We start from the raw sequence: 22,896 nt of genomic DNA, 5'->3' as shown, positions 1-22,896 counted from the left end.
GACTTTTGTCTCTGTTGCTCCAGGTACCCTGGTTATGTAAAGCCCTGAGGCCCTAGACTGGAGCAAACACTGAGTTATCTCAGCCTTAGGGCTTCAGTGAGGAGCAACCTTCAGTGTTGCTCAGAGCTCAGGAGCTGTGCAGGGAGAAAGCAGGGCACATGTAAGTGGAAAACTTTTATTAGAAAAAAATCCTTCAATAGACTATTTTGTTTCATTTCTTCTTCTCCCATTCTTATAAGAAATATACTGTAGCTGAAACTTGCAAATTCTGGAAAAAAGTGACAGTTATTGTATAAAACCTATAAAACCCATTCCTACATGTGCTCAGGGACCTCTTCTGTTGCAGGCTGCCCTGTGGCAGGTATTCCTGGCTGTGGAAGAGGCTGTGTGCATGCAGGTGCAGCCAGCCTGCTGGAAGGTGTCTGGGAAAAAAAGCACTTGGTTGAGCTGTTTGTGAGGCCATGGTGTGTTCTGTGACCCAGGTACAACCTGAGCTGGGAGATTTCCCTGCTGCCTCCCACAGCTCTGCTGGCTTTGGGGTGAAGCAAAATGTTCTCAGCCTCTAAACTGTGCTTGCTTTAACACTCATAGAAAGTGCTGGTGTGAGCTACAAGCCTCCCAAGCCCTTTGCTTAGAGCAGCCCAGTATTAAGACAAAATCAGTGGGAGAACTTGCTGGGTAAAGTGTGCCCTTCCCACTGCTCTGAGCCTCCAAAGTCAGACCAGCACCAGCTGCATCTGACAGTAGGTGCAGAGAGGCTCTAGCCAGTATAAATCCTATTTACAGGGAGTGCTAGAAAATTAATGTGAAAAATTCCAAATTGGTACGAAGCTTGCTGGTGAAGGTGCTGGGGATTCCTCTGCCTCGGGAGGTTAATCTGTCACTTCACTGTAATAATATTTCTGGGCAGCGTCCGTCATCTTCCACTCAGCAGCCCGGAACTCGATGATCTCCAGCAGCAGGAGCTGGGACAGGGAGCTGAGCCCCTCCTGCAGAAGGAAGCCATCTCGGAGCAGGGAGAAGAGCTCGTCCATCCGCTGGGAATTCATCTTCTCCAGCTGCTCACCGATGCGGTGGAGCTGCAGGACCAAGCAGTCCACCTTCAGAAGGAAGAGCAGAGGGCTGAGCACAAAGCAGTGGAGGCTCCTCTGCACCCCCCGGGCTGTGCTTTTTACAGGTCCTTGGCAGGACAACAGGCACGTCAGCAGCTCTCCCTGCACTCACCTCCTCCTCCTTCTGCAGGCTGTCGGGCTGTGCCAGCCGGAACAGGCAGTCGTACACGGGGTTCACCAGAGCCATCATGGGCATGTTGTTCACCTGCAAGGAGAGTGGAGCATTGTCAGCCTGGGGCCAGAAGGGAGTCTGCAACTATTTTAAATAATTATTCCCTTGCTGCTCTCCAAAGGAGAAGGGGACAGGATTTAGTTGTGCTGTATTAGTGGGATTTTCATCAGAGATCAGACATTTGAGTCTCCAGGAACCAGAGGAGCTGAACAAATGATGTAAAAACCATCTATTTTTAAATATAAGCAGGTAGTCATGGGAAATACACTTGTTCCAACAGTATTTTTCCTGCCTGCAGCTCTACTTGCATCATTTTTACATCTAGTCCTAGGAATTCAAAGTTCACACACTGCACAAAGGCCTGAAGCCAAACTCCATCAGCAAACCCCACAGCAACTGAACCAGTGCAAACTGGGACATCTGGGATCAGGCAAATCAGAGGATTTCAAACACCAGGTACAAAATGAGGAAGCTGAGATTTTGTGACTGTACCTGAAGACTTCCTCTGCCTCTCTAAGCCTGTAAATAGCACCAGCTCTGTCAGCATCCTTGTGCTAAGAACTAGGTCTGGCCTCCATGGCCCTGGGGCTCTGTACAACACCCACCCACCACCCCTGCTCTGGTATCCTGGGATACCCAGGCCCTCCTGGCACTCCAGGCAGTAGCAGCTGGCTGCTCCAGCTCCTTACCCTCAGGTAGTCAAAGATGTTGCAGATGAAGGTGACATAGCAGATCCAGGCCTGGAGTGAGCGAGTGCGCAGCTCCTCCCTGTCCTTGTACTCCTGCTGCAGCCGGTTCAGCAGGCTCCTCCGGAAGATGCTCTGGCCAACTTGTTTGCTCTCTACCTATAAGCCCACAAAAACAGGATGGAGGGATGAAACAGGGATGCCAGAGGGGTGGGGGGATGCAGTACGACACAAATACCCTTCTGTGATTCCCGAAGAGGCAGAAAAGCTGCAACTTGCTGCCTGTGCTGGCTCATTGCTCTTCTGGATGCTGCCACTTCATGGGGCAAGTGGCAGGACAGGAGAGATGGGCAAGGGATCAGAGCATGTGACTGGGACAAAGCCCTTCCTGGCCCAGCCCAGGGAGAAGCCACACAACAGTCCAGGTGTTTCACTGTCCAGACATGAGCTCTCACCTGGATAATGGTGTAGCAGATGCGCCCAGCCTCCTTGCTGAACACAGAGTCTTTGAGGGACTGGTCCACTATAATATTGGCCACTTTTTCCAGGTCCACATTACTGGGATCTGCAGAGAAAAGGAATGCTGTTAGGACCCAGCCCTCTTTGGCCCCTGATTGCTTTGAGGCACCTGGAAAGCAACCAAGGTCTGTGCAGGGCCCAGCAGAATCACATTAAATGGTGCAGAAGCTGTGCGTGGCAGAGGAGCTCATAAAAACCTGCTGACCTTTGAGGGCTGTTTTCAGCAGCTTCTGAGTCTCGGAGTCGAAGGACTGTATTTTGTAATCTTCTTTGCCTGTTTCCCCCATGACTGGTTTCCTCCAAGGGCAAGAGTCAGGGCAATGGATGAGCTAGTGACAGTCCCTGGGTAAGGAGCATACAGAGCTTAGTTGGACAGAGGCAAACCTTCACCCATTTCCCATTTGACACGTCCCAGGTAGTGTTGAAGCACAGGCTGTTTCCTGACAGCTCCCCACCCCAAGGAAATTTCTCTTTTATTAGGGCACCAACTCTAGATCTATGCAAATCCTCAGTCCCACATATTTTAAAGCCTTGTCTCCTACCAGCTGATAATAGAACTTCAGAGCCTTTATATTTTTCTGATATGAGAAACATGTTTCAGGCAAAGCAGACCCAAAATATACGTGGTTGTATCACAGGACAGCACACACTGCTCCCTTGGGCCTTTTAAACACCAATTCAGCAGCTTTCATACAAAAAAATGGGAAGAATCAAAGCCAGTACAAAAGCATCCAACACACACTCACTAGAGTACCTCTCCTGCCACACAGCCAGGCTTCCTCAGCTCCCAGTGCAACAGCAAACTCAGCAGCCAAATCCCCAAGAGCAACAGCTCCTATCTCAACCCTCTGCAGTCAAGCACTGCTCTGCAGCACCAGCAGTGCTCCTAACTAGTCTCCAGATTAATTTTCTTCTGCTTCATGATACAGTGAAGGCAGCAAGAGGGTGTGCACGGCACAGAAGGAAGAGCTTGCTTTGATTCACATAGGATCTGATGGATGGAAATGCAGGGCTGGCCAGACCGGCAATACAAACAGGAGACGGCAATCGGCCAAATGAGTTTTGCCAGCTCGTCGAAATTCTTCGGCCATTACTCACTCCTCTCTGCAAACAGGTCCCTACCCAGATCAAAGCCCAAGAGCCTTTAGGGGCATGGGACAGGTACTGTGGGCAGTCCCCTCACATACAGCACAACAGTAACTCAGAGCAGAGAGCAGTCCCATGGGGGTGACCACCTGCCGACGCTGCTCTCGCAGCCAAAGCTCTCGCCTCCCCTGGGACTGGCACTGAGGTTTCCCTGGTGGATTCACAAGCAGCTGGGTGCCCTCCTTGCCATGCCTGGTTGGCAAACACCTTCCTAGCCGACCTCTCCTCTCTCTGCATCTGCACTCATGCCATGCTGCACTGCCAGTGGAGCAGCCCCGTGTCCCACCGGCAGCATCTCCACGCAGCAGAACCCTGGCGAGAGCGCAGCGCGTCACGCAGCGCAGCGGGAAGCGCCCGACCCCGTCTGGCAGCATCTGTGCCGCCGCCGCCCGGCCCCTCGCCCGGAGCTCCCGTTCCACACCTCCCTAGGATGGCCACGGCTGCTATGAACTGCTATGCCAAACAACCCTGCCAGAGCAAACCACAGCGTGTGAACACCGAGCCAGGTCTTGTCTACACTAGAGATCCTCCTGCCAGCACCACCTTATCGGAAGGGCTAGTGGCAGTGGGTGACATGGGGCACCTATGGGTACCGACAGCTCTTCTGCCACTGGCCACTGCTAGACGAGCTGTCCCGGGGCCTGACTCGGTTCGGGTCAGCACCCTCAATCTGCCGGTGATCCACCAGCTCAGGTGCCAGGGCACCTGTGACCTGTAGGATCACACCTGCCAGTATGGGCTGGACAAGTCCTGGCCACTGCAAGGAGAGGGAGCAGAGTCTCCTCTGCCACCCCATAGTGTCTGTCCCAGGGGCTCTACCAGCCCCCGGAACCCCCATCCCATCCCCGCCGAACCGCAAGCAAAACCCCCAGCGTTGAGACGCCTTGCCCGAGGCAGCTGGACCACCGGAACCCCCAGGAACCCCGGCCGCTGCCTCCCGTCGCTCCAGCCCCGCGGCTGGCACAAGCCCAAGGGCCACCGGCCGGAGGAAGAGGCGGATCCCGGAGAAAGCAGCCCCCGCGCTGCCCTGGGCAGGGCAGGGGGAGCCGGGCGCAGCCCCACCGACCTGCCGGCCGCCCCCGCTGTGTCCTTCGGCCGCCGGGACATCGCCGGCACCTCCCGAGCCCTCCCGGCACGGCCCAGGTTTCCTCTTAGGTCATTTCCTCGCCCGAGCCGGGGGAGGGGAGGGCCGGGCCGGGCCGGGCGGGAGAGCGGCGGCAGCTGTGGCAGCGCCACCGCCTGCGAGCGTCAGGGCACGGCGGGCTGAGCGCCGGGTACGACCGGCTGCTCCTCGGGAAACTCCCGGGCTCCCCCAGGCTGCCCCCCCGACAACCTCCCGGGCACGACCGCTGCTTTTCCGACTCCCCCCGCCGGGGGATCGCAGGCAGCATTCATCACTCTGCCCCGGTCCCCCGCGGAGCTGTCCCGGCGCTCTGCGGGTGATAACGGCGTGAATTCCGCCCTTCCCTCCGGGCCAGGGCAGACTGCAGCCCAATGGTATTAAAAAATGAGTAGGAAAAAAGTCAGGAAAGAGGACAGGCAGTAAACCAACGCACTGCAACAACAGCTGAGTACGGTATATCACACTTCACGTTTTTTTTTCTCTCAAATCTCAACCATTTCATAAGGGTAGACCCCACAGGAGATGAAGTCTTCACCGCAGAGCAGACAGGCTGCTGAAACCAGGGAATGGCTGAGGGAGCACAGAATGAACAGTTTGGGAATATTTTCTGTAGCACAGCGTGTCCTGGCTGGATACAAACAAAGCCTGAACTATTCCACCGGGGGTGTAACGCTCAGGACTGGCTACCACAGCTCCAAATGCCCCTCTAGGACACAGCAGTGGGACTGGGCTGCAAAAATCCCCCTTGGCGTATCCCTTTTGGTGCAGTTCTCAACAGTGATACCCAGCAGAGAGGGTACAGTTCTGCCTATGGCTGAGGAGCACTCACAAGCCAGCGATGGGAAGTCCATATGGCTCCTGATGCCCTATGCTCTGGGCCCTGACTATGCTCCCTTTTAGGCAGCAGGAGGGCCATGATGTTCCAGCAGGGTCCAGCAGAGGCACGAAGAGGAAAGGAATAAATCAACTGCAGCCAGCCACTGCATAACAAAATATTTAATGTACCTTGTCTTAAAGGTAGGCACACACTGTGCGTGCTGTGCTCAGATGCTTTCAGGAAACAGCAGCTGCCAAAGACCCACTCTGAAAACACAGCAAAATGCCACTGTTACAGTTTCTACATCACAAGAGAACCTTAAATCCAAATTAAATACTATCTATTCCAGTCCTGAATGTAAAACATTCATTTCTTGTCAAAAATACTGCTGTGCGGCTCTGGATGAGTATCCTGAGAGTGGGACTGTCCTAGGAACTGGGTGAGCAAGCCAGCACTGCAGGAATCAGCATCTTCCTCACAGATCTTGCGCGTCCGAGGCCAGCTCAGTGCTGTGGTGGAGCTGCAAACGACTGGGGCACAACTGCTCACCAACGTTCTGCCTGCTAAGGAGCTTTTGGACATTCTCATGGTAAAAGGCACTAGAAGAAAACAAACGGAACTGCTGAGCAGCTTGTGAGGTGAACTGCAGGCAAATCCCTGGTGATAGGATTAGCTTGGAAAGAAATCCCAAGGGCCAAAATCAGCCAAGTCTTACAGTGAGGCATTTGCCATGTTGAGTCACTTCACACTGAACAGGACTGCACAGCTTCCAAGAGCATATCTATCCTAGCACCTCGAAGAACAAGGTGACCACAGATCTCTCCCATCTCCTGCTCCTCTAATTCTAAGAGATTTAGCTCCTAACAGCATGTGTTTTGCCAAAGCAGCTTGAGAAATAAGACCTGTCCTCCTAGTGCTTCATTCAGCCTCAATCCCACAGAGAAACCAACATTCCTCTTATAGAGCGTTCCCCAGCAAAAGTGCACATGAGAAATCTATGAGGACAGATGCTGCTGATCAGAGGTGAAGAAGTGATTGTTGGATGCAGCTCCTAATATTGTTAAGGTTGTCACATCTTTCTCCCTCTCACTGGAAGCCCAGATGCCTTTATGGGCCTGTAATATTTGTGACTCACAGCCTAAAGGCCTCCGACCAGGGAGTGTCTCTTCCACAGCCTGGGCCAGACAGGCACAACTTAAACTCCGGCTTTGCCATCTGCTGGGTGGAGGCAAGCTCAGTTAACACAGAGTGGAGGAAAAAACAACCCCAGAGAGGAAAAAATGCTCCATACTCTCCAGTGCTGCCCTCTCTGTGGAGCAGCCCATACCAGCATCATCTCAAGCCCCACAGCACCCCCGAGGAACATCATCTTAACAGAGTACAGATCTTCCTGCTCTTTCCTGCTGCTGAGTTCCCAACCAGTTTCCCCCTATTTTGTGCAGTTTAACAGCAGCTCTTTGACAAAAAATGGAAAACAAGTCTTGCAATGTTTAGACAGGACGGATGAGTCCCCATTTCCTAAGGAAGCCTAGGTCAGCACTGAATATTTTCTGCTCTAGCCTGTCCCTGCTAACCATGACAGCATTCCTCCCACAAGCACCAAAAGACAGTAAAAAAAAAAAAAAGCCAAACCGTTTGTGTCTGTTTTGAAAAGAGACATTTCTCTCCCTCAGAAGGATGTCATGAGGCTGAGCTCATTACTCCTTATGATGTCTTTCCAAGAACAACAGGTGAACAATAAACAAAGGCTAAACATCGTTAAGAAGATTCTGAGAAATCTCAGAAGAGCCTGAATAACACAGGAAAATGACAGTAGGATTGAGGCACTTGGAGAAACTCCACATTTCCTGCATTTTCTGCTCTAAACAAAATGGCCATTTTTAGAGTATATGCAGCTCTCTCTTCCTCTTTAAGACTCACGTATCGGTCTCCTGCCTGACACTGACACTGTTCAATGAACTTAATTTTATGCAGCTCTGTCACCTGCAGGCCACTTCGTACTCCAAGATCTCAAACCCATAGCAGACATTCATAAAGTTATTCAGCCTGGGCTTGCAAGGAATTTCTCCAGATACCTAAGCCACCAGTGAAACAGCTGTTTTTTAAAAACAGCCTCTCACAATAGCTCAGGATAAGTGAGCAATGCTTATACGCTCAAAACTGCCAGGAGAAGTTTTGTCAATGGAATGGAATTGGTCATGCTGGAATCTGGCCAGACCATTTGGGATTAACACCCTGAATACTGCAAAAGAGCTGGGAAAAGCTCTGTGCTAAAAACCATCAAACCATCCTCCAAATAACTGCAGTGCTTTACCTTATCCACCCCTTGCAGAGGACTAGTGTGCTTTTGTATGGCAGGGCTAGGAACTCTGCTTTCCACATAGCCCCAGCCACACCCTGCTAGGCTTGGAAAAACACAGAAAAGAGAAGGAAGGAAGGAATTGTCCTCTTCTCCACTGTTATGTAAATCAGAGTTGTTGGTAGGTTGTTTTGTTGGTTTTTTTAACCACTCATAAAACCTTTGATACTCCAGAAAAACACTTTCCCATCTCTAATTCAATCATCCATGAAACATGAAACACATCCGTGAAACACCACGCTCAACCAACCAATTCCCATTTGATGTTCATTCCTTTCACTTCAGCAAATCTTGTCAAAACATTTCCATCTGCTAGCACCTGTGCAGGACTGAGGTTCTGAAATATTTTGAGACCACTACAGAAATACAGAAACACATTCAGAGGCGCTGTTAAATAAATAATGATTTAAAAAATTACTAGTTTCCACAGGACTTTCCCTTCATTATTCCAGCTTAGAATAATTATTTCTTAACTCTATACTGCATTTGTTTACTCACTGCTTTGAAGCAAAGCACCCTGAAGTAAGAATTTAGTTTGTGCGTCAAGAATCCCCTCAGAGTGGGGCTCTTAATATGAAAGTTTGCTTGTAACAAGTGTGAGTGAGGCATTGCAAATCCCTAAGAGGTGTATGGCCAGACACCCAGGAAGAGAAAAGGGAATTCAGCATGCAATCAAGTTCACTGGAGTTAAAGGAAAAACAAGTCTGATCCAGCATGATCAGAGAAGACGCTGTGTTTAAGATGACAGAGAATGCTCAGCTAGCAAGTGGTGACCAAGAAGCAGCAGCTGTCAGCAAAGGAAAGGAAAACGGAGGGTCTGTGTGCCAGCGTGGCTTTACCTGACTTTACACCAGCAGGACAGAGCGACCTGTGCAACACCGAGACAAGAGCCTGGTGCAAACAGCAAGCACAGAGCAAAGGAATAAAGCTGTGCAGATGCAGTGCTAGGAAGTGGTGTCTGGTTGGTTAAGCAGCACTAGGCTGGACCAGAAACCCCTCTTTGGGATCCAGGGTGAGCTCAGAGATTCACCCACTTTATTGGGTGCCTTTCCAGAGCACAGGAATTGCTAGGGAGTGGTCTGTTTGTTCCCCCTCTCACCACTAAGTGCACTGATATGAGAGGAGACAGAAGGAAAGCGCTCTGTTGAACGGCTCCCAGCCAAGTAGTGTTTCCAGCAGAACTGCAGTTGCCTTCTCCTTCTGCTTGGTCCCAGGAGGTGATTCCCCAGAGGCTAGTGGAGCTCTGGGAGCCCTGACATTTCCAACATGCTTGTGACAGAGCAAGGCCATCAGTCTCCCCTCCTGAGGAGAACAGCAGGCAGCCACACACGTCCCTTTCAGCCTTCCTTCCTCTTCGTGCTCTCAGGGCCCTTCATGGTGCACAGGAGGCCACAGAACAGCTCGTACCAAAAGAAGATGAGGCCAGAGGAGAAGGCAGCCTTCAGCAAGCTGGGAGAGAGGCCCTTGAAGAACCCACCTGGGCCCTCCTCTCGCATAATCTGCCTCACACAGTCCAGGAAACCCCCATACGTCCGTACCTGGGAGAGAAATGCCAACAAGGTTAAACAAGAAAACTTCAGGACAATTGGAAAAAAACACAAAGATCCCCAAACTATACCCAGAAACATTATCTTGACATGCAGCCTGGAAATGCCTTTCTGGATAATATAATAACTGAAACTTTCAGAGAGAGTGTAGAGAGGGCAGGATAGAGGAAATGTAGACATACAGCATCAGCAATGGTTTATGGACATCATTCACTGAATGGCTGTAAAACCTCTGCATGCAACAACAGCCTGACTTTAAATTTATGGCAGAGGTTTGTGAAGTCATTATTTCAGATTGCACAGCTGCTGTTTTCTATCCCCTTCACTGTCTAAAAAGGAAAAAATGTTGAGTTTTCTGACAGAAAGTAAACACAGCTACAACACTTAGAAGTTTCCAAATTAGCTGTCTGCATGTTGTCATGTTACACTGTGAAGTTTTAACATCTTGTGACACATCAATGCTAAGAACAAATTCTGTATTTTACTGCAAGAGGAAAAGCATCCAATGCAATGGGCTGAGACATCAAAATCCTATTCCAGAGTTTCTTAGGGTACAGACTGATTTCCTTCTCAGATCCCGGGAATTTTAAGGAAAATAGAAAATTTTCACATTTCATGGGAAAAAAAGAGAAAGTTCCTTGAAAGATCTATATTTGTCTTCAAGTGTATTTCAAGGTGGTAACAATGGTGCTAAAAAACACCAGAGTATTTTATTTGTTTTGAATTTCAGGCTATTCTCATACATAAAACACATGTTGAACACTTGGTGCCTATTTCTTGTGTCAAAATATTAATTGCAGAAGAGGAGCCTGACAGCCAGGTGACCCCAGCACAGAGCCAGTGTCATCCTCTGCTAGTAATCTGGTTCTAAATCAGAAAAACCAAACTGCAACTAGAAAAGTAAAGTGAATCAAAAGCCCTTTGCATGCCTGACTCATCTCCAGCTCCAAGACACAGCTGATGGCGAGGGATGACAAGCCAGAGCAAAGGTATGTGGGACAGGTCCCTCCTTGGACCTATCATGAAACAAACCCAGTATGTTCATGTATAAATTCACATTATTAAATGAGACCAGTGCTCACTGGGAGCTCCCAATCCAAACATGAACTCAACAAGTACCACTGGTGGATTGTCACTGCATTCCAGTGCACTGTACTAGCCCATACCCAGGAAAATCCACCACTTCCAGCATTTCTCACCTGCCCAAAGGCTGCCCGAGCGTGCTCAAAGCCACCCACTTGCAGTCGCTTTTTGACCAAATCCAAAGGGTACGTGAGGCTTTTGCTGACCACTCCAGCACAGCTGCCACAGACAAGGTTTCTAATGCTGGCTGAGAAGGGAGAAAATATAATAGGAAGGAAAAAAAGAGCATTATCAGGGAATTCGGATTAAAGATCATAAGAGGTAAGTTAAAAATCACTTTTCACAAGAAGTAAGGTCAAAAAAGTCCTTTGAAGTTGCATCACCTCTTCTGCAATAGTTTCAGCCAAAGAATCTCAAGCTGTATTTTTTCAGACTTGCAATGTCTGTTGGAATCAGAGGACCAGCTCCTCTTGGTCTAATACACTGACTTATGGTTTTGCTCTGCTCAAGAAACCTCAATCCCCAGCCACCAGACAACTTGCTCCAGTGGATGAAAGTTTTCATGCCCTCCCAGTAAAAGCCTGGTCACTGGAAATCTTGCACCCCTGACTGCTCAGGCTGATGTACTGGATTGGAATGTCTCAAGCTGACTCTGCCTGATGATTTCAGAGGCTTGTGGGAAGTGAGTTCTGTATTAGACTTTTTCCTGATAAACATGAGGTCCTAGCACAAAACCACCATCAGCCTTTGCCACCTAAAATTAAATATGCAGTCATGATATTGAAAAGTCTAGTTCCTCTGCTGAAGAAATTCCATTGAGGAACAAAGTCATGCTGCTGCTGCATCCCTCTTGCTCAAGGAGGCACAGGTATCTGGAACTGCCAAGGTGGCAGGTTGCATCAGGATGAGGTTCTCTTACAATGGATCTAGAAATCAACATAAAAATATCAAATCAAGAGCCTGGCAGCTTTAAATTAGAGTAAATGAATCCTCTTCCCTAACAGCTGTACTGGAATCTGCAGGCAGATTTACTACAGAAATCGAAGAGTCCTGTCCCCACAGCACTAATGAAACAGAAAGATTATGGCAGCACTGTCTTCCCACAGTATCAGTAATGTGACATGTTAAAGAAAGAGCACCCTGGCCTGTAATACTTCACTTTCCCATCCACCCACTTCCATCACAGTTATTGCACAATGGGAGCTGTTTGTAAACTCTGCTGGACTTAATTTGGCATTTCCCTGCAGGGATAAAAATAAGAGGTGGGAAATAAGAGAGACTTTTCAGATGTTGCATCAAAAAATGTGAAAGGACTAATAAAGCTTACATCAGTCACCCAAACTAGCATTCATCTTCTTCTTTCTCTCCTGACTGCAACCACCACTGTCCCAGGTTCTTACCTCCATTCTTTGCTTCAGCTGGAATCACCCATTTGGAAAACTGCTGCAGGATGTTGTAGAAGAAGAACTGGAGACCAGCGTATGGGAAGATAGCAATGAGTGTGGGGGTCAAACCTCTGTAGAAAGTCCGAGGCCCTTCTGTCTGGTACATGGTCACCACTGCATGGCGAAGGTTGAGGTAAATCTGTACAACAAGGAAGAGACTGAGTGACTTCCAGTGAATTTAAAAACAGTCAACTGAAGGTCAGGTCATTTCCCAGTAATGGGTATAGGAATTCCCCACTGCCCAAAATACAACTGACTGTCTTCAGCACAAAGTGACGAGCAAGGTGATTTTCCACACCCTCACAGCATTCTCTGCTAGGCCCTTCTGACTTAAAAGAAACAAGGCATGGAGCTGAGTCCTAAGACCACCTTCATCACAGATATGATTATTTTTCTTTTAACAGCTCTTAACTCCTGCAACACAATTAAATATAATACATACTGTAATTCTACTGCAGGCTAAATACAGAAATGGCTCTGATAGAAATCTATCCCATTATTACAGACCTAGCTAGCACAGAAACCAATTCTCATGTAAAGAAGAACATGAAGCACTGGTGAAAGGTGACTAGTTTCAAGTACCATCCCCACCATCATCAAAACATGACTCTCTGCATGTGCAAAGCTTCAAAAATGCAATGTTCAACAGTCTGGGGAGCAGCTTCTATAAAAAGCCAACAGCAAAAGCAAAAAACTGAGAGTTATCCTGTTAAGGGCAGTTTCTCCTTTCTGCATCAGAAGCACCAAAACACAATTAGGAAAGCTGTGTCAACAGCACAAAGGATAACTTGGCAACAGTGCAAACACTGGCCCTAACAGCACCTGCTCCTTCATTTTAACCCATGATGCTGTATGTGCTTTCAAATCTCCTGCATCTTCAGACCTGTGGAATATTGCTGCTGCTATGGATGACAACATGGAATGCTAAGCCTCACCTTTGGTTCACCCTGGGCAGCAAATCGGGTGCGCAGTGTGTCCACAGGCTGTACGGCAACCGAGGCGGTGCAGGCAGCCAGGCCTCCGCACACCAGGTGCACGAAGGAGTCGCGGGCTTTGAAGGAGGTGACGTTGTGCATCAGTTCCGTCAGGCTCTCGAATGTCATGAACTTGGAGAAACAAAAGCGCGCGGGTCAGGAAGCCGATCCTTATGATTCACACAGGTTTCCCACTCCTCTCTCATTTCAACAGCAGCTCCACCCCTACCCGCTTGTTACCACCTTCTACGTCCTTCAAAAGTCTTCCCCAGCTTGCAACGTGTAAAAACCACTAATCAGCCCAGGGAATGCTTGAGATACTCTGGTGTCCAACACTTCTGCTAATTCTTGCATTTAGAATAATGAAAAACTCATTTTAATGTTCTGTGGCTCCAGAAGAGTGCTGTGTCACAGATATGCTTTCCTTTACCCTTTCAGCCACTGCTCCTAAAGCTGTTACTAATGTTTACAAATTAAGCATTACAGTGCTGTGTAAAACACCCTCATCAGCTTCACTGTTTTTTTCCAAACAAGCCCTTAAGGTGACAGCATGACTAGAAGCAAAAAACTGCCGAGGTTTGGGGCATGAGTAGCTAAGCCAAATGTCAGGAGTAGAGAGGGCTTATCTATGACACCAGATACAGACAGAGCTCAGTTTGCTCTCACTCTGCTCCAGTCTATTCAGCCAGCTCAGGAATATTAACTTAGGAATTATTCAGCAGCTTTGTACAGCTATACAACCTTTCTACTCCTGAACACAGACAGTCTGAAAGCAGAGCAGTGTCCTGTGTACACACAGTGTGCCCAGGTGATGGCTGGTGCCCTCACCTGAACAGCTCCGAAGCCAACAGAAAGGAACTGAGCGGGAACATGGCCCTTCCAGAAGGCTGTCAAGCCCTCCTCCCGGAAGATGCGCTGCACAGCTTGCAGGATGCCGTGGTACTTGGCTGCGGGGTTTCTGGAGGAGAGCTGCTCGATCTGGAGCTGGAGGAAAGGGGAGAAAATATTTCCAATTTCACCCTTCAACACTGGTTCAAGTGTCCAGTCCAGGAATTCATAATCCTGTCAGCCAACCAATGTTAAGGGATGACATTCTGTCTTCCCACAGAACCACATTCAGATCTGAATGGGATGTTTTTTATGAAGGGCTCTAAAAGAATAAAAATGTGCACAAACACAAAGATAAGCAGGAGGAACGATGGTGAAATTCAGTCAGAGTGTATTAGTCATTCACAAAAACAGAAGGAGAACGAACTCTGAGAAACACGAGATTCCATACTAACACAAATTAAGTTGTATAAATAGAAGCGGTGGACACAGGATAGCCCTACTTCCTTGCATAACCTGTACACAACGTAGGTGAGGCCTGACGAAGGATTTAGTGCTCTCTGGCTGCACAGGTGACCTGTTCACCCAGGACAGGATCAGCTCTGCTGCCTGACAGGCTCTTTCATCCCGGCCCCCGGGCACGCCGCGAGTGAGGTACCTGAAAGCGGATCTTGAGGACGTCCAAGGGGCTGACAAGGACCCGAGTGACCAAGCCAGACGCTGATCCTGCTGCAGCCGCTTCCACCGTGGACACGCACCTGCCTTCGGGGTCGTAACCCACCATGCCTGCCGGCCGTCCCCAGCCTGGGCAGGGGCACAGGAGCAGTGAGCCCCGCCCACACCGAGCCCCCACCCCACAGTCCCCTCACGCCAAGGCCCACAGCCCCCTCCTCACCCCAAACTCCCTTCTCACCCCACGGGACACACAGATGCCCCTCTGCATCACTTCCTCTGCCCCGCAGCTCCCGGCCCCGCCAGCGGCAGCCACCAGCGGGGGCTCCGAGTCGAGCCCGGCGGCACCGGGGCTGTCCGGCCCTGGGCCGACTCCCGCCGCGCCGCCTAAGCCGCTGGCTCCGCACTGCGCCTGCGCGCCGCGGGGGCCGCTGGGAAACGCAGTCCCGGGAAAGGCGCCCACGTCCTCAACACGCGCGGGATGCGACGTTTCCAGCACCACGGATCGGTGGGGCTGGACGAGCCCTGAGACCACGGAGTCCAACCTGGAGCCAACGGCACCTTGTCAGCCAGACCATGGCACTGCGGGCCACATCCAGTCCTTCCTTAGACATCCCCAGGGACAGTGACAACTCCCTGGGCCGCCCGTTCCAATGTCTAATCACCCTTTCCATGAAGAAATTCTTCCAGATGTCCAACTTAAAGCTCCCCTGGTGCAGCTTAAGATTATGTCCTGTCACTTGTCACCTGGGAGAAGAGCCTGACTCCCACCCGGCTGCATCCTCTTATCAGGGAGCTGTAGAGAGCAAAAAGGTCATGCCTGGATCTTCCCTTCTCCAGGTTAAAGCCAGCTCCCTTAGCCCTGCCCCATCACTCTTGTGATCCAGACTCCTCCCCAGCTCTGCTGCCCTTCTCAGGTCCCACGAGCCAGGGCTGTGAGAGGGGAAGGTCAGCACATAGCCCACATTGCCCTCAGCACTGCTCCCACTGCCTCCTCCACCTAACTAACACAAACACAGACCAACAAACCTTGTCTCAATAAAGCACAGGGGAAGAGAGATTTTCTAAGCAACCCAGCGTACAGTAAAACAACACTTTGAGCAACATGTTCTGCTACAGCATTACAAAAAAAGCCAAGAGCTTCAAACCACACCGTGAATTTTCCATACTGACTTCCGGCACAAAAAAAAAAAAAAGAAAAATAAAGAACTAATTGTACAAGTATCCAGGCATTTCCACCTTGATATCATCAGTATTTAATCATAATAACTAAGGGCAACTGTTTAAAAACCACTGAAAACTCCCATGTAGGCCTTTTCCTATTCCCTGTTAACATTGACTACACCATTCACACTCACAGGTACTTTCTGACCATTAGCAAAGGCTGAGGAGAAGCTGCAGAGAGCTGCCCACACATCTCGTTAGCCCAACAGAGCCCTTCTTCTTTAGGTAACAGAAGTGAAAACAATCTGCAGGGTCCTGATGGAGCAGATCCAAAGCCACAACAGCCTGAGCCTGGCTGCTGTGCTTACAGCAGCCCGACACCACCTCCCCATTTTAGCAAAAGGCTCCAGAAGTGTCTGAACTACAAGCTCAGTCATAGCTTGGTCAGTTAACTGAAATAACAGACAGATGCTCAAGTGAAGAATTCAATGTATATTTATTATTCACAGTTAATTACTATCTACCAAATGCTGCTGCAGAGTTAAAGGATTAAGTACATAGGCCTTTTTTTTATTTAAACACAGAAAATTTTTTTAATATATATACACACACAAGACATATGTCTGCAAGGCTGCATGATATACACCAATTCCAAAATAAGGAAACAATCAAATGGTCCAGGTGTAGAATGCCATAGATTTCTTTTCCAATCACTTTACAAAGTGGGAAGAAAGTGAGTGACAGCTAGCAAGGAGAGGGGGAAAAAGTAATACTCTACAGGGTAGCTCTCTCTTTCATTTGCTGGAAAATCAAAGTGTAAGGCAGAGTTCATCTCAGGAGTAAAACTTTTGTAACACTTACTACAAAAAAAGGCACCCTCCAACAAAAGATTGCCCATGCTGAGGCAGGGCGGGAGGAGATCTCCCTGCAGGTTGGGGTGTGTTGGTGGGGTGAAGGGATCCAGCCAAACGGCCACCAAGGGAAAAACAACGCAACTGAAGATTGCACAGAGAGCGCTGCGGGCTGATTGCCTTCCTTCTGTCCAATTTAATGTCACACTGCTCTGGTGAGGAGCAAAGGGCCACCAGGAACGCCCCGAGGCGCAGGGTGGGGAGAACAGTCACACACAGCCTGCTGTGAACGGGAGTGGGCAGGGAGCTACTTCAACAGGAACACTGACCTGAGGAGGGAGGAGAGACTGGAGAACAGGGATGCCAACTCCACTTCTCAAGAGCAACACGACTGCAAATACTGCCTATCCAGGCCGAGGAGACAGGCTGATCACATGCATCACGTAGAAACATTCACTAAGAGCATAAAGTTTTTTTCAAGCACTATTTCTTGAGGTTTCTCTGCATTATGAAGTTTTCCACCAAAGGAATGTACATTTTGTAGGACATCTCAGGGCTATTATTTCTCAAATTCCCCCCTTAACCCTCCCTCCCCAAAATATTCTCCCTCATTTTCCCTCATCATAACTGTCCCCTTTCTCTTACTTCTTCTGAGGCTCCTGGTTGCAGCTCTCCACCTCTGAGCAGCCTAAGTTGCCACTTGAATGCCTTGATTTAATTTTCCTTGGAACAAGGGAAGTTGAACAGTAAGACAAATCTGAAGATTAAAGCTCCATCTCTGTTTGTAGATTTTTCTCAAGTGTCCATTGATAAAACCACCTTCCTTTGCCCCCTTCCACCAAAGTATTTATTTACACATAGGCAGAAAAAAAATCCTCTGAAAAGCTCTGGACTGTCCTTTTAACTTAAAAAATAATAAAAAAGAAAATAAGGGGAAGGCACTATGGAAAAAATTACAGGATGTGCTCAACCGTACACCTTTAAGAAAAAACAAAAAAGCTGTCAGCACAGCATTAATAGACTTCAGTTGTATGTTGGAGTTTCTCAAAGCAGCTCTGTGACTCAAAAGTAAAAAAAGAGAACAAAAAGCCACACAACTCTTCTCCCTTCCTCTGTTTGGAAGCTGTTGAGCTTCAGAAGAAAGTGCCAAAGGAGAAGAGACAATAAAAATTAGATTAACATCTCATCTTTCCCAGGCAAGAAATGCTGAATGTTGAAGGCAAAAGCAGAAACTGATGATTTTTGTTTTTTTTTAAAGGCAGGACTGTGGATTTGGTTCTTCTCTCATGTCCCTTCATGTCAAATGAAGACCGTTTGCAGAGAGAGAAAATACCAGCAGAGTTTCTCCCTTTTCCTTTAACTGCATTGGCTAGGACTTTATATGGCATTAAAACTTCATGCACTGGTGGACAGAGGAGGAGGGGGAAACAAGAAGAGTTGTGGTGGTAAGACCTTAAGTGACCTTAAAACACTCATTCGCAACAAGAGTGAATAAAAGGGGATAACCCAGGAGCAGCTGAGGAAATTTGTTATTTTCATTTTTTCTCTCTCTCTCATTTTTTTATTTTCCTTTTTTTTCCTTTAAGATAAGTTTTGGTGTGTAGGTTGAACTCTTCCCCCCACCCCTGAAGTTCCATACTGAGGGAAGGAGGATCACCTCACGGTGACAGGTGACTCTGTTTTTACTGCCGTGTGATTTTTAGGTCACTGGCTGCAGTTAGGCTCTGTATGTGTATTTACTGTTTCTCTGGTTTCCTTAAATAATCTCTAATATTTCTCTCTAGATGTTCCGGTTCACTGGGGTCACGTAGTTGCGTGGGAACATGCCCGTCTGTCCGCGGCACGCTCCCTTCCACCAGTTGGGGTCAGAATTGTCAAGGACTTGGATAAAGTCTCCCCGATGGAAGCCCAGCTCTCCTTCCTCTTGGGGATCAAAATCAAACAGGGCCTGAACGTATGTTGGTTGCTGAAAGGAGAACAAGAAACATACACAGTGAGAATCACTCAGGGCACTCCAGGCACCTGCGGGCAGAAGCTGTCTTACACTGAAGATTACAATAAACATTTGAGCTATTCCCCTTCCCTGCAAGCCAGCTCCCAACAGCTGCAACAAAGTGCTAAAACAGTAATGGACAGGCTATAGAACACCTCAGAAAAAGGTCAAGTTTCTGTGAAAGAGCTGAAATAGAGCAGATGATTCTGATGTTTTTCCAGTATTTTTCACTCTTTGTGGCCTATTGTAAGTCTGTGTTCTATAGCAATACAATAATATTGCTGTTTACTTGTCCTGTTTTCATAATTGACAGCACAAATATTATTGATCTACACAAAGTTCCCCCTAAAAACTGGATGTTGACATTTTACAGATTTCCTTAACTCTTCTGTCACAGAACATTTTGCCTGGTCAGCAAGTCTTCCTTTCTGATGGAAAAGCAAACAGTTCATTTAAAATACATTTGCAGTCTTAAAATCTGAGGCCAGGAAGTTTTCTTCATGCTTGTCCTTTTCAGCCAGCTGTTTTCTCACCCTCTGTTTATCCCTGACCTGACAGCGCAGAGCCAAACTGTGACAAAGTTGCCAGTGGCACCTGGACAGCCGCACAAATGCCAGGCCCTTGTCTTCAGGCTAGAACCAGAATGCTGTACAAGGAAGCAAAAGGATTAAGCCAGAACTGACAAAACATGCAGTTACATGAAATACAACACTCTGATTGACCTGGGAAATGGAACAAAACAAAGAATTAGATATACACAGGCTGCTCTGCTGGCACTTCACAACAGTTTTTGGATTCTCTTCATACTGGCTAGATTCAAACTAGAGATGCTCCATATGCTGTAACCACCTCTTCAGGAAAGCCCAGTATCAAAGCCTCACTGAGGGCTGCACTTCTGGCTACGATCAGGTATAAATCGGAACAGAATCACAAAATTGTTTAGGCTGGAGAAGATCTAAAATCAGCAAGTCCAACCATTAACCCAGCACTTCCCTATCCTAACTGTGCCCTATAAAAGAAGCAAATCCATTTTTAATTCACAGGAATCAAATTATCTTCCTGCAACAGAATCTATAAACAATAAAGCAAGTCAAACATTCAAGCAGCAACAATAATTTTGCCTCAACTCCAGCGAGACCAGGAGTGCAGGTAGGCTTTGCACAAGAATGCAGCTTATTTACCAGTAATATTTTGACTGCAGGATCTAAAGATACACTTCCACAAGTAAAAAAATCAGTCAGCTTCTTTCTTACTCTAAAATGCAATTCCACTTCAGACTGTGGTTGCAATAGCCTGGCCAGGGCACTCTACAGGGGCACTTCTCTCACCTGTGGCACCTGCTCAATGTCCCGGAGAAATATTTGCTGGTTCCTGGAGACAGATGTGGATCTGTGATAATCTACCAGCTCGTTCAAAGAATTGAACTTCACCACCCAAAGGAAATACTTGCCAGCCCCATCTCTAAGCACCTTGAAGTGCTGCACATCATTTCCAAACCTGTGTGGAAAGAATGAAGAACATAAAAGAGCACATTATTAGCCATGGGCAACTCCTTTTGGGATGATCAGCACAGCGTTTGGAACAAGAAGGTGCTTCAGGACACAGTGAAAACTGTCAATGACATTGATAGCACAGATGAAATCCCATAACTGGAATCACACGTACTTCCTGATGTATGTTACATATGCTGTCACCTGTGTTGATGAAGATGATGCAGAATCCCAAGGACAAATGCCAGGGACTTTGAGAGGTCACAGCAACACAGCTACACCCTCATGCTTTCCACTTCACATCCTCAAACACAGAACTGCCAGCCAAACAGCACAAGCACTTTGGCTTAGCTCTTCACACCCAGCAGTTTCACAACTGACTTGAGCCACTCTCAGTCTGTGCTACTCTTGCCATAGTCCTCTGCTTCTCTCAGCCCCAGTCCCTCCCTCCCACAGCACCACTGGGTATGTGCAAAAATGTAATGCATAAGCACCAATCCCATTACAGGCAAATTCCTGGGAAAACACTGCCACAGCGAGGGCAGAATTGGCTCCTCTGGCAACCAGAATAGACTTGTGCAAAAGGCTCTCCTATGAAACAGAAGGACCTCTCTGGTCTTTAAAAAAAAACCCCAAAACAAAATGTAACAGACAAAAACCCCTCAAACCCCAAAGTGTTCAAAGATGATGCTGCACACATAAACCAGCAACTTCAATTCTGTGTTAACAGACAAATTCCGTGTTTTTCCTGACAAATGATGGCATTCAACTGAAGCTACATTTCCAACGGTTTTACTCTGAATAAAGAGGAACTCTGGAGAGGTCCATTGGGATTTTCCAGATGAATGGCATATTGGTAATTTTACTTCAGCTTAAAACACTGAAAACAGAAGACAACTGTTCCAGTTTGGCATGCGTAGCTCCTATAAATCAGTGGGGAGAGCAGACACTGCCTTGAAACAGCTCCTGGGTGCTGCCTCTGCTCTGCCTTGCTCAACCTCTGAGCTTCTCACCATTCCAAATCCTACAGATCACTGTTTAGGAAAAGGACTTTCCTAAATTATACATACAGGAAAAACCACACGACTGAGACATTACCACCAGATGGCAACACCAGGCTGAACAGGCAGGCCCAGCTATGCCATTGTAACTTTCTGTTTCTTAAAGGAATGCACTTTCTGTAACTGAAGCTTCCATTCATATCTAATATTCCAGCCTGGATGACCCTATTCAAGACAGAAATATAAACGTCTCTAAAATCAGTGGCTTAAATCCAGTTTGCTACCAGGACTCAGTGCTGCTGTACAGACCAAAGATGACCAGAGAGAAAAAAACAAATCTTATTGAGACATATCACTGACAGCCACAGAAAACAGAGCCAGCTGGAATTGCACATGAATAATAAAAATGGTAGGGATTCTAAAGAATATCTTGTTTATTTATGGTAGAAAAGGGGAAGATTACAGAAAATTTAAAAAACAAAAAAGGCAAAATCAACCTGCTGAGGACAGATTCCCTCCCATATCCATCCTACATTAAATTACTTCACATATCTTTTCAAGTTTCTAATACCTCTATTTCAGTGACTTCAGATCAGAGAATCACAGAATTGCTTGTGTTGGGAATCACCTAAGGACCACCTCATTCCAACCCTCCTCTCATGGGCAGGGATACCTTCCACTAGACCAGGCTGCTCCAAAGCCCTGTCCAACCTGACATTTAACATTTCCAGGAATGGGGAAGGCACAGATTCTTTAGGCAACCTGTGCCATGGCCTCACCACCCTCACAGAGAAGAATTTCTTCCTAAGCCATGTGGAATATACTTGTGAGAGTTCAAATGGACCTCCAGATTCACAGCTCCATGTGCAGTGCTAGTCAATGGGAATACTACCAAGCATGTGCCAGGCAGAGAAAAACATACTTGCAAATGTACAAGACAGAGGGAAGATAAAGTAGTAACTGGCACTGCAGAGGAGGAATGAAGGAGGATGGGAAGTTGTCCACATTGGGTGCTTTGTGGCTGTAAGAGGGAGGAATAGGATCCACAAAGAGGGCACCAGACAGTGCCTGGGCCTGTGTGAGCCACGAGCCACCAGGTCAGTCCTGTGGGCTCACTGCAAACCAGAGCAAAGATGTTTGTTTTATTAGAGAGGGAATAAATGTCACTACAACAGGAATGCTATAGGGAATCTGTGAGATTATTCCTGCTCCTCAGTGTTAACAATCACCTGCCCTTTACTCACCAGTCCAAAGGAGCAGCAGATGCCTGATTAGCACACAATTGCTCCTGGGCATGACTTACTTGACTGAGAGGGAGAAGTCCCCAGGAGCACTCTCACTCTCCCTGATGAGGAAGGCACCATCGTGTCTCTGTTTGCCCAACATTTCTTCAGCCTTCGCTCGGGGAATCTTTCCAAAAAACCACCTGTGTAGGGAGCAAAAGTTAAGAATTTTAATCCATTCATGCATGAGCCAGAAACACCACAGCTCCGGAAACAAGATCTTGTCTATGCACTGCCCCATCCTGCACACGTGGAAAGTGCATTTTGTATCTAAATCAATTTCTTGTGTCTTTCAGATCAGGTGGTAATACACATCTGCTTCAGTAGAGAGAATCAGTATCTTCATCCAGCAGCTGTTTGCTCCTGCAGCCCAGAATCCAATCTCTGAACCCTACCAGCATCCTATGGTCCAAAACAAGTATCAAAAATTTGTCAGAAAGCTGAGGCAGGTGCCAGGACTGCAGTTACAGACCAAGTGAGAAAAGTTCCTTCAAGGTCTCTCTACTCCACTGCAGAGGAGTGCTGAGCTAGACATGGATTCCGTTCCAGAAAAGATGCTGATGACACTTGTTTCAGGAGCCTCTTTTCTTGCTTTCTCCCACAGGCAGGACAATCCAGCAGCTTTCACAGT

General features: G+C 47.8%; 3 protein-coding genes across 4 annotated transcripts in view; all 3 read right to left on the bottom strand.

The window, feature by feature from the left end:
* Positions 1 to 161: 161 nt before the first annotated feature.
* Positions 162 to 4,857, bottom strand: MIF4GD (MIF4G domain containing). The gene is made up of 6 exons (XM_059864355.1): positions 4,702 to 4,857; positions 2,695 to 2,831; positions 2,426 to 2,535; positions 1,974 to 2,129; positions 1,225 to 1,317; positions 162 to 1,100 (listed from the first exon to the last, which is right to left on the bottom strand). Exons 2-6 carry the CDS (start codon positions 2,774 to 2,776, stop codon positions 873 to 875), a joined length of 669 nt encoding a protein of 222 aa, XP_059720338.1. The 5' UTR covers positions 2,777 to 2,831; positions 4,702 to 4,857; the 3' UTR covers positions 162 to 872.
* Positions 4,858 to 5,739: 882 nt separating this feature from the next.
* Positions 5,740 to 14,888, bottom strand: SLC25A19 (solute carrier family 25 member 19). 2 transcript variants are annotated; one of them, XM_059864350.1, is made up of 7 exons: positions 14,725 to 14,888; positions 14,470 to 14,615; positions 13,812 to 13,967; positions 12,945 to 13,115; positions 11,965 to 12,148; positions 10,681 to 10,811; positions 5,740 to 9,472 (listed from the first exon to the last, which is right to left on the bottom strand). In XM_059864350.1, the coding sequence occupies exons 2-7, from the start codon at positions 14,593 to 14,595 to the stop codon at positions 9,272 to 9,274; spliced, it is 969 nt and encodes a 322-aa protein (XP_059720333.1). In that variant the 5' UTR covers positions 14,596 to 14,615; positions 14,725 to 14,888; the 3' UTR covers positions 5,740 to 9,271. The 2 variants fall into 2 exon arrangements, with proteins under 2 accessions (XP_059720333.1, XP_059720334.1); XM_059864351.1 differs by having other exon boundaries at positions 5,740 to 6,174.
* Positions 14,889 to 16,124: 1,236 nt separating this feature from the next.
* Positions 16,125 to 22,896, bottom strand: part of GRB2 (growth factor receptor bound protein 2) — a 50,432-nt gene continuing 43,660 nt past the window's right edge. The window contains exons 4-6 of the mRNA XM_059864796.1: positions 22,286 to 22,408; positions 19,820 to 19,988; positions 16,125 to 18,464 (exon numbers count right to left, since the gene is read on the bottom strand). Coding sequence (XP_059720779.1) covers positions 18,279 to 18,464; positions 19,820 to 19,988; positions 22,286 to 22,408 — 478 coding nt within the window. The 3' untranslated portion in view covers positions 16,125 to 18,278. The remainder of the gene's footprint in view (positions 18,465 to 19,819; positions 19,989 to 22,285; positions 22,409 to 22,896) is intronic.

Source organism: Haemorhous mexicanus, chromosome 20 (assembly GCF_027477595.1).
Source record: "Haemorhous mexicanus isolate bHaeMex1 chromosome 20, bHaeMex1.pri, whole genome shotgun sequence".
NCBI lineage: Eukaryota > Metazoa > Chordata > Aves > Passeriformes > Fringillidae > Haemorhous > Haemorhous mexicanus.
Note: the sequence above shows the minus strand (reverse complement) of the source record. Positions and strands in the feature narration are given on the sequence as shown.